The sequence below is a fragment of the Idiotropiscis lumnitzeri genome, chromosome 6 (genome assembly GCF_059441095.1).
Source record: "Idiotropiscis lumnitzeri isolate Australia: NSW breed Sydney's pygmy pipehorse chromosome 6, RoL_Ilum_1.0, whole genome shotgun sequence".
NCBI classification, from domain to species: Eukaryota; Metazoa; Chordata; class Actinopteri; order Syngnathiformes; family Syngnathidae; genus Idiotropiscis; species Idiotropiscis lumnitzeri.
Window position 1 is genome coordinate 2,020,001 of NC_142396.1, and position 11,129 is coordinate 2,031,129.

General features: G+C 47.1%; 1 protein-coding gene across 2 annotated transcripts in view; it reads right to left on the bottom strand.

Moving 5' to 3' along the window:
- The window catches only part of nox5 (NADPH oxidase, EF-hand calcium binding domain 5), a 12,002-nt gene extending 873 nt beyond the window's left edge, over positions 1-11,129 (bottom strand). The window contains exons 1-16 of one of the 2 annotated variants that reach the window (XM_088297728.1): positions 10,981-11,129; positions 9,419-9,555; positions 9,201-9,351; positions 6,477-6,687; positions 6,168-6,405; positions 5,941-6,094; positions 5,684-5,856; positions 4,438-4,620; positions 4,164-4,296; positions 3,914-4,056; positions 2,421-2,609; positions 2,307-2,351; positions 2,115-2,239; positions 1,958-2,042; positions 432-531; positions 175-341 (exon numbers count right to left, since the gene is read on the bottom strand). In XM_088297728.1, coding sequence (XP_088153854.1) covers positions 175-341; positions 432-531; positions 1,958-2,042; positions 2,115-2,239; positions 2,307-2,351; positions 2,421-2,609; positions 3,914-4,056; positions 4,164-4,296; positions 4,438-4,620; positions 5,684-5,856; positions 5,941-6,094; positions 6,168-6,405; positions 6,477-6,687; positions 9,201-9,351; positions 9,419-9,555; positions 10,981-11,026 — 2,280 coding nt within the window. In that variant the 5' untranslated portion in view covers positions 11,027-11,129. Of the gene's footprint in view, positions 1-174; positions 342-431; positions 532-1,957; positions 2,043-2,114; positions 2,240-2,306; positions 2,352-2,420; positions 2,610-3,913; positions 4,057-4,163; positions 4,297-4,437; positions 4,621-5,683; positions 6,095-6,167; positions 6,406-6,476; positions 6,688-9,200; positions 9,352-9,418; positions 9,556-10,980 lie in introns of both variants that reach the window. The other variant, XM_088297727.1, reaches the window with a different exon arrangement.

Here is an 11,129-nt window from a genome sequence, read left to right on the forward strand (position 1 = left end):
TTATCTTTAACCCCATCTTTTTTTCTTGTTTTTGATCATCTTTCAATTGTGGAAGTGAGCATTCTCTAGCTCCACCCCTTTAGTGAAGGCTAATTTTGAATGGGCGGCGGCTTCGCACTTGATACGAACACACACAAATAGGTCTTCATTGTGGTACTTTTGGGACGTTCTAACCTTGGCCCATTCGGGTCGTCCAGGCTGCGTTCTGGTCCTCAAGCCTGTGATGGAGTCTCGCTTCTCCTTCTTGGCCAGGAGGTCCAGCGCCATCTGCAGGCCAATGGCCTTCATGTCGTTCTTGCACAAGGCTGACGTCATGTACATGTGCATCTCCAGGAAGCGACCTAGCACGGGAGACGTAATTGAGGCCACACTGTGATTGATTAGGGTCACACCATCAGCGTGGCATCCACGATCACGTGGCCGGACATCACCTTCGGGTTCCCCGTCGGCCTGGTCCATCTCCAATTTGGTCAGGAGGCTGACAAACCACTCAAAGGACTTTTGGTCACGGTTGATCCAGATGAAGTCAACCTGAGAGACGAGCAAAAACTTGCGTGGGCGGGCGGGCCTTTTATTTTTTTTTAAAGTGCCAATTTAAATTTCATTTAAAAGTTCTGGACTTAAAAATATATCTGTATGAAAAATTACCTCCTCGAAAGACTCAGTACTGATGTTGGGCTTGTTTTCCGACGGTTTGCAGGATATTTAGGAGTGCCCACATTTAAAACAACATTGTCAGACTGGCGTCAGAAGAAGAGGGTGAGCCCGTTTTACCATCGTATCGTGAGACGTGTGTCTGTCCCCACTTGGTCTGTTTTACGCAATCGTAACTTATAGCTCGAGAACAAACCTAGAAAAGCCCTAAAATGCTCAGTGGAAGGAAGCTTGCAGTTTTTGCCCCTATTGAGACATCTGGATGTGATTTTTTTTTTAAATAACAAATAAAAATAGTGATGATAAAAACATGCCTCGCCTGTGAGGACTGAGCCACGGCAATAATCAAATCCTCTCAAGGCACGCCATTCGCCACATCACGATCTGACTATACTAGAATAATGAGGAAATTCACACCTTTCCAGGGTCAGTGGTCACCTTATATCATTTAGCACTCTTCATCTATACGGTGATGAGGTTAGAAATCTGACCTTGACTTAGTGCTTATTTTCTGTCATGCCCTCCTCAGCAAGAAGAAAACAATTCGCACCCTCACCCCACCACACACTCTCCGCCGCAACTAAAAATATTAGCATTTCCGCTGCAAAACTAATCTACACCATAGAGTTAATACTCGCTGGGCACAATGGCCAAGGAGAGCGCCACTGCCAACTACTGGAGTGGAGGTGCAAATACACTTTATTGTAGTACGGCGTAGGGCTGCATGATTTTAAGAAAAAAAATAATCGTAATTTTTCTGGTTGATATAGCAATGTAGATTTTTTTGCGTTTTTAAATTTTTTTTTTAATTCAAGCTTTTGTGTAAAAATTCTTCGTTTAAAGCACTACTTGTTAGTGGGGTTGTTTATTTGCCATCACTCAGCTCGTTGATGCTGCTGTGCACAGACTTGGATGTAGTACAAATAAAGTTCATACTGCTGCGGTGCAAGATAGCTTGGCGCCTAGTGTTCAAGTAGCGGAGAAAGAAATGACTTCCGGGACAACGAGCGATTTTTTTAAAAAAAAATCGGTACTGCGTGACCTGCTGCGTGAACTGGGGGGCACAAACCGCAGCATTGACGACCTCAAAATCGCATTCTCTGAGATCGCATTTTCGTTATGAAAATGTCATTCAGCCGTACTACGGCGGAAAAAAAGCATGTTCCCCTGGTTGACACGCGCCCCCCTCAGAATCGTACCGCTGCCCCCGCGCCCCCCCACGGGGTGCGCCCCACTATTTGAGAAGCACTGCCTTTACTCAACCTTTGCAAATGTTCACAACTGAGAAACTACACAGGCTTACTTTGCGTAGCTTCATTTCACTGTCCTTAATGTTCTCGCACCATGAGTAGTTGCAGTTGGGACAATTCTGCTTCCTGCGGCGGTACCTGGGCACACAAGTGCACAGCGTCACATAAAGGACGTCAGAGTGAGGCATGCTGGGAGGAAGAGGAAGTCACCTGTACATGATGCTTTGCAGGATAGAGGCAAAAGGCGTGATACCGATGCCCGCCCCGATCAGAACGGCATGCTCGGACGCAAAGATCTGTCTGGTGGGGGTGCCGTAGGGTCCGTCTACGTAACACTGTGGCGTGAAGGAGGTCACATGACCACTGTGTCGAAGCACTTTGACCCAGCGTTTTCTCGCTCACCTTGATGTTGCAGAAGCGGTGATTCTCGCCAAACTTTGCAGAAACCTTCAAGCATGCAAAGTTGAGTCAGTGGGTGTTGTAAGATGATTGATTGCAAACGCTCACTTGATCTACCTCTCTCAGGGGCGGGGCCTCGCCTCTCTCCGCGGGCCCCGGATCGTCTGGGGGAACAGGAAGAGGCAACGAGGTTGTTGGGGTGGCACCGCCCCGGGAGCCGTTGTGATGGTACATGGTCAGCTCCACTGCATTATCCTCGTTGGATGCCACAGCGCCGTTACCGTGCGGTGAGCTGAACAATTCCTCCTGGGGGTACAGGCAATGATGTCATGATCTACTTTGAGTCCTGTTTTGTTTTCTGTTTAGTCTGGTTTTTCTTGCTATCCCTAAACGGCACAGTGAGGAGGGAGGATGGCGCACCTGGAGGCTATGGAACCTGATTTTTTTTTTTTATACTCATGAGGAAATTCAATATGGCGTATACTTAAATGTTGCACACCACATGTAGAACCGGATCACACACACACATCCAGACATGCAAGAAGATATTCAGAGTAAAAGATTTGCGCAGAGGGCTCAACAACTGGAGCTGGGGTTGTAGGAATGATGCCTTGCTCAAGAGCACCTCCATAGTAGCCAGCAGTGGCGAATCAGGACCAGAAAGAAGCAAGATCTCGAAGTCTGTGCCAAGCCAGGAACACAATTCAGACTACCCATATCATAGGGCGCAGCATCAGCTGAGAGTGCTATTTCTGTATTTAACACACAGTAGGGCGCATGGCAAGTTTGCGCGTGCTAGCTTTAAGCCAAAGGGACATATCTGCGTTACATTGATGCTGTAAGAGCACTTATGGTAAGAGAGGCAATGTCAGGGGAAGGATGTCACTAGTCACCACACTCCTTAGAGTCACGGTTTTGAATCAAAACCAAAACTATCACTGAACAGCCTACAAGTAAACAATGAAACAAAGAAATACATTTAACACAAAACACACATCTCTCATGCCATTCATATCCCCAAAAAGAAATAAAAAAACAACAAAAAAAGAGTAAGCAATGCATTCTGGGAGCCTATCAGCCTCAGCCAATCAGATGTGTGGTTTGAGAGATGTGAGTGGCGTGCTTTGGGCAGTGTTTTTTTTTTTTTCAGTCTGTTATCTAAACCTGTGATGTTTCTTGCTTGCAATAACATGAACGAAAGGACAGACTGCGGCATCGTGGACAGCTGCCCTTTTGTGCAGCTTTCTCTCGCACGTCCATACCGGTCTGTTCTGATTGTGTTAAACCATCACCAAATGAGGTATTAACAGAATTTAGTTGTCACAGTCTGCGCTCAGTAATTACAGACTTCAACCAGCAGGATGTGCTTTCATGCACTCTGAAATGCTCAATGGCGGCTCAGGCCCGTTGCTCGAGTGAATAGCATGTGTACAGATATTATCTGTTTTGGGGAAGATGAGAGACTTTAAAGTGCACCCTATGGCTGTTTAAACACACGGTACTTTTGTTTCCTACGTTTCCTTCACACCAGTAAGACTGCTGTTTGTATCTCGCAATTCTCAGTGTCTGCTTTGGCCTCCAACGAGTCGTAAAAGATGCTGAGTGTTTACCACCGGAGTCTTCATATTCTGTCTGCTCCGTAGGCTTGGCGCCAGCTTGCTGGGACTCGGAACCGGACTCTGCGGCTGGCGGAAGTACTCATACAGCCGGTTGGTCCACTGGCCCATGGAGCGAATGTGGAGCCACAGGCTGTCTGCACACACACACACACACGCACACCCCCACACATACACACACACCAGACTTGGCCTCAGCCGAAGGAGAACAAGAAGTGGTCAAAGGGCAGAAACTAGTTCACACCAGATTGCTCTGGAGCACTGCTGATGGTGAACGGGTGCCACTCATACTTGGCGATGACCGGAATGTTGATGTACACGTAATCTCCCGGCTTGAACTGGAAGAACTGCGGACGCTTGATGACCAGATGAGTCACCTGCACACCGGCGATACATTAGCGCAGGCCTGTTAGCATAGACCCGATGAGGTGAAGGTAAAATGACTGACTTGGCGCATGTTGCTGTGGCTAACATAATGGAGCGGTGATGGAGTGGTGAAGTCAAACAGAGGTCGTCACCTTAGACGGCAGCAAGTTGACCTCCACGATGTATAGACCTCCAATATGGGACACAGCGATTCCAACGATTTTCTCCAGCAAGAAAACCAGACCGGGAACAATGAACCACTTCCAGAAGTTGGCGCAATGGACCATAAGCAGTGACCACACCCACACGTAGGACAAATGAGACCAGTAGAACACCTGCCAGGTCAGGGAGCGGAGCATGATGATGATGATGATGATGATGATGTGACTGTGCTGCTGTAGTGGCAGGCAATGCAAAATGGATGACAAAGTACAAAATCCGACATTCGTATAAGTAGTAAAAGTAGTCGTGTTCACAGTGGTGGTTTCTGGCATGCGCTTAATGTGCGGCCGCTGGGGGTGCCCCAAAATGAAATGAAACTGCACCGTAATCAGCTTTTCTCTTGTGTAATATGCACTGCTTCCCAACCAGGGGTATCTGAGGTACGCAGACACATTTAAGAATGCATTTCCAAGATCAAAAACAAAAATATATATAAGATATTTTTTAGAGTTATATACCTAAGACTAATAATTCTGTGATCTTTTTATGAGAGATAGTAGCAGTATTTTTGCACAACATTCAAAAGGGAGAGAATAAAATGGCAGCCTCCTGCACGCTTCATCAATTTATTTTTTAATATTTTTTTTTTAGAAGATATGATTTTACAAGAGTCTATCAACCTTATTTGCGCCCAAACCCGAAGTATGTCATTGTTTGACCCATCAATATTATTCATCAATAATAAATAATACTATTTAACCTGTTCATCAAAATCAGAGCCTTTCAATTATTTTCTGTGACTCCTCACCCCATAGATGAAGAAAATAATTTACACCCCCCCCCACCCAATGTCTGCCGCAACTATAAATAATATCATTTTCGTTGCAAAACAAACCTACAACGTGGAGTTAATACTCGCTGCACACAATGGGCAAGGAGAGCGCCACTGCCAACTACTGGAGTGGATGTGCAATTACACTTTATTGTCGTACACATGTTCTCCAGGGTCACACGCGCCCCCCTTAGCATCGCACCGCACCCCCACAGGGGGGGCCGCTCCACTATTTGAGAAGCACTGATCTAAATGCAGATATGCGTATATTTGGAAGCATTTTCGTCACCCTGGCTCCCTCAATAGATGAGCCGCCACCACTAATTAGTAGTAGTTTGTTGTTGTAGTATGGCGTACAGTTTGTTTTGTATATCTATTTTTTTTACTGCATGTAGGCATCTTACTTCAAAATGGCCGCTGCGTCGTACAAAGGTGCTAGAGCAGAGCCCCATGAGGCAGATGACAACCTGAAGAACAACGCCAGTCACGGACGCCGTGCCCTTCACCCAGCCGATGCCGGGCCGCGTGGTCAGCAGGTACTCCCAAACACTGAAGCCGCTGTGCTCGGACAGCTGGGCTGGAACACACACGGGCCCAAGCACGCACACACATGTAGCATTGTTTCCAGGAAGTGGGAGTTGGCGAGTGCATGCGTGCGTACCAAAGTTGAAGATGTGTGCAGTGGTGTGCACAAGCGTGTATCCCAGGATGGCGTAGCCCACAATCTGATGTAAGAGAATGTTCTGGTCAAGTGGCAAAACTCGGACCACCCAGGTGGCCCGCAACCACGTGAGACAGCGACGCAGCATCAGGACCTTGGAGCATGCGCAGATGAGGTACATCCGGCATACGAGGCTTCCCGACCGGTGCAACGTCACTTGCCGTTACCATGACAAAAGTGCAGTTGAAGTTGAGGCACTGTCCGCATCCTTTTGCCAGCATGTAGCAGGCGCTACCGTGACGATGCTGCAGGACGGCGCCCACGAAGAGCGCCAGGCTCAGGCAAGCGTAGCCGCACAGGAACAGGAGCTTGCGACTGTTGTTGTGCCAGTACGCCCGCGTCAGGTAGCGAGGGGTCTGCCGCGTCTTCTGGTCCGCTTCTGGAGGCTTGAGCCAGTTTGCGGCGCTGATGAAGGAGTTGAACAAAAGATTCTTGACTGAGTGTGGGCCAAGAGCGGGACGCTGAGCCGCACCCACCTGATGGTCAGGTTCTCCATCACCTCAGGAAAGTCTTCCAGTTCCGCTTTGAGCTCTTCAAAGGTGATGGCGCCGCTGTTGTCTTTGTCGGCCGACTCGAACAGCGCCAGCGTCAGGTCGTCCAATTTCTCCTCCGGCAGAGAGATGGCGCTCTCACGCAGGCACGACTTCAGTACCGTGCGCAGCTCGTCCGGATCGATAGAACCGCTTCCTGTGCAGCCCCCAGCACCTCTTAAAATTGCTTACAGAGTCGCGCAGTGACTCCTAACCCCGAGAAATCAGCAGGTGGGCAGGGAAATAATTCACTCTCACTTCATTGACGACAAATAACGCACGCTTTGTTGCAAAGGGGTTGGCTCACTTGCCTTGACTTGCACATGAATTGAAGTGACACTTCAAGTGTCACCTGATATCGTCTGCCCTTTGCAGATACAACCGCTCAACTCTCTTGTCTCAAATGTTCCAAACAGATTAGGGTCTCTCGACAGCAAGAAATCCTTCGTCTCATTCAAAAGACTGATTGTGATTAAAACTCCCGGCACCATCTCGCCACCGACAACGGGACTCCCTCCCTGCTCAGTTGGACCCCTCTTCACCGTAACATTGCATCACATCTTTGCACACTGCTCACTGTGCACACCACCACTCTGCGTCCAAGCTGTTGGATTAATCTCTTTGTTGAAAAATAAAATCAGGACTACTTTTTCTGTCCAAAATGACTGGAACACTCTGCAACAATTCATAAAACTCACCGCTTTCATTTTAGGAGCCTCATTCAAGTACACTGCAAATGATTGCTGCGCCTGTTTTGGTCGCCGTCTGCTATGACGGAAGGTCATGCATTATGGGACGACAAAATCCGTTGGTGTTACTTCATTTGAACATGCACGTCAGTTGGACTTTATTAAAATGTTACACAAACTCATGGAATTTGATTATTTTTTAGGGAAAGCAGGGAAATCAACAAAATTTTCTTCATGTGCAACCAAAAATGACGCACACCGGCAGGTCCTTTTATAAGACGCGCACGAGCGTGGTCACGAGTGGTGACCTTCAAGCTGCACTCTAATTCATCCTGAACGTGTCATATCAGATTGAGGTCAGGACTCCGTCAAGTTCATCACAGAGCAACGAACACAAATACATGCACAAGGGAGTTTGATGCGGGTTAACGTTGGAATAAATCGAGCGGAGACTGAGGGCCAGGTCTTCTCGTGCAACATCAGTTTGTGACGTCGAAAAACGCGCCTCTGGAAGAACGGTCAAAGAAATCCCAACAACACGGGAACCCATGTAGAAAGCCATCCCCCGTGAGTTGAAGCTGTAACAGCGACATCAAACGAAACCCTACACATTAAGGCAAGTGGGCCAAAACCTTTGGCTATTTTTTCTCTCGCTATATCACTGGTAGGGACACGGATTGCAAATGGCAGATGCTATAGTCCACACACAGTCATGCAAACAGAATAAAGCCATGGAATGCTAATTTAATCAATTTGGACGTACGTTGACCTTTGATCAGCTTTACATTATTATACTGCACATGGCAGTCGGTTCCAGACATACCTGTCATAGGTAAGGTAGGTAATCTGCGTTATATAGAGAGCACCAACATTATTTTCCCAAATAGTTTTACCTTTTCTACCAACTGAACACATTTACATTCATTAAAACAGGTGTCCGCTTATTATAACGCATTTAAAAGTTTCTTTTTGCAACACAAGTAATGTGTCAGGTGCTGTCATTTCTCACAGATTTTTTTTTTTTTTTTTAATACTCACTCTCTGGCTCACACGATTGTCAAGTAAGTCCTGCTACACAAATGGATTTTTCAAATCGTCAAAGATGAGTTAGTGTTAGACGGTTACAGGGCCCGCACAGGAAGATGAAAAGAAATAAATAGTAATGCCAAACAGACAACTGAAATGTCTGGTTCTATGTATTTCTTTTTGATCTTTTTTAACCGGTCTGAATCAGTCAGACTTCAGATTGATTCAACAGACGACAAATGGGGTTCTTTGGGTGATGTTGGCGTCTTTTCGCATTAATGTGAAGCCAGAAGAGGATGACTGTTGGAAATAATTGAAAATTCATATTCAAGGCGCACTTAAATCTGAGGATAAGTCAGACAACAGTTGTAGCTGGCTGGCTCGTTTTCAACCCGGCAAAATTATTTATTGCCCATTTCCACAGCGGCAACAACCGTCGTCGACACTAGTTGTGAGCAAAGGCCCACGTTTGAAAGGCAGTGTTTCCAGAAGCGGGAGTGCTGTGAAGTGGCCACGTCATCGTAAAAGATTTGCTTTGGAAGACACTGGTAGGCCCTTGGGGAACTCGCTTTTATACAATTACAAAAATAAATAAAATAAAATCATTGTTTTTATTCATGCATGGCCATTTCCTTGTTGTCACAATTCACTGAGTCAAATGAATAGAGACTCGTGGGCTGGCTCCACACGCATCTAAATTTTGGTTGCAAATATTAAACGCATTTCAATATTTCAAATGGTCAGTCGCGACCCGTAACGGACCCCATTAGCGGGACTAAAGCAATCTCAACACAACTATCTCAGACTGCTTGTCCGCGTTTGTTCACAGCCTGATGTCCGCCTTTAAGTGTACTGTGTGTGTGCTTCCTTCAAGTTGCTAATTTGTTTCTATTCTTCAAATCTGTTCCTTGGCATAATAAAGCTTGGGAAACCCTTGTGGAATAAGTTGGCTCACCATCCACATCGTAGACCCGGAAGAGGAACCTGAGCTTGTCCGTCTCGCTACCGTGGATGAGAAGGTCCAGCGCCTCAAGGAGCTCATCCAGGCTGATGGAACTGCTCCCATCGGAGTCGAAGAGCGCAAAGAAGCGCTCGGCGAAGAAAGACTGCCAAATGATCAGGACACAGGGGTCACGTGACGCACGGGCGCTTACACAGCATGAGCCGTCTGACCTCTTTGACCTTGAGAGCCGCCTTGAACTCGTCCAGGTCGATCTCCTTGTCGTCTCCGGCAATGCTCTCAAACTGCGTGGTCACCCACTCCAGCCAGCGTGCATCCTCGTCCGCGCTCATAGCGGACACCTGCGGGACTGCCACGAAAAGGTGTCATTGTGGACCCGTTCGGTGCACTTCTCGACGAGCAGAAGTTTTTTCATTGGCTGCAACTGGGCTACGAGTGCTCAGGGAGGAGGGAATTGTATACAAACAATCAAAGAGTATGTCAAGAATTCAAATTGCTTAAGAAAGGGTCGTGACGGCAGTTTAGGAACACCCCAAAGTTATGACAATAAGAGTGAGCCAGTTAGGTTTTTTGAAAGCTGGTCATTTATTGTTCCTTGACACCAGGGGTCATAATTATTTGAATAAGGTGTGTTGGAGGAATGAGGCATCTAAAACAGGCATAATAGGGGCGCTCAAGGACTGGATTTGGGCACCCCTGTGGTAGACTGGAGACAAGATGTGGACCCAATGCAGGGAAGCAGGAGAAGCAAAGCTTCACGCGGGGAAAACATTTATGAGAAAAAGAACAATTGTGGGGGGAATAAAGAAAATCCCAGAAATTCATTGAAATACAAAGAAACAAAACACTCATCAAAGATGAAAGGTGACACAGCAAAAGCTACGTGACACATGACGAACACAGGCTGAAAAATAAGATAAGATAAGATAAGATGCCCTTTATTAGTCCCACAATGGGGAAATTCAAGATTCGAACCCAGGCCTCCTAGGTAGACTGGGTCCTGAACGCGGCGCCTTAGACCACTCGGCCATCTTGGCAGCTGCAAAGATTCGAACCCAGGTCTCCTAGGGAGACTGGGTCCTGAACGCGGCGCCTTAGACCACTCGGCCATCTTGGCAGCTGCAAAGATTCGAACCCAGGTCTCCTAGGGAGACTGGGTCCTGAACGTGGCGCCCTAGACCACTCGGCCATCCTGGCAGGGAAGAAAGCAGGGAATTAAATACAAACAAATTGACGAGACAAGGTACACCGGGACAAGACGCGAGAGGCTGTCGTGAGCTGATTGGTCGAGACAGGCAACAAGGCTAATGAGAAAAAGTGCAAAGGAAAAGCTAGCAAATACACGAGACATGAACATGGGACAAAGAAAAACAGGACAGTACATGAAGCAAAACTCATCTCAACTAAGTTAACAAAAACGCCCATCATGACTCGGTGCATGAAGCTGCTGGAGCGGGAGTGCGAATGGTAGCATGCACGGTGAGCAGAAAGACAAGATCGGCTGGGCTCTTACCAATCAGCGTTGTTGAGAATAAGACAAACTTGTGAATTTGTCCGCGAGGAAGAAAGGCCAATGAAGTCTTTAGCCGCACACTCGGCTCAGTTCAAAGATTATATTCAACTCCAACAAAAAAGATGGTTGCCGCTGAGCATCAATTCAGAAATGCGGGTCCCAGAGTGACAGTTGACAAGAATTCTTCTCGAACACGTCACATATACAGATGAAAATCGACACTACGCAGCGAAAGCAAAAGGAGGTTTTTTTTTGTTTTACCTGCTGTCGTTGTGAGGTGCCAGTTAATCTTCATCACAGTCTTCATCGTCAGATGGAAGTGACAGGCACCCCTCCCGCACCGCTACCGCTCAAAGAGGCCCCATCCAATAAGATGGGTGTGGAGGCGGGGTCTTACATGTTTGCCGTCA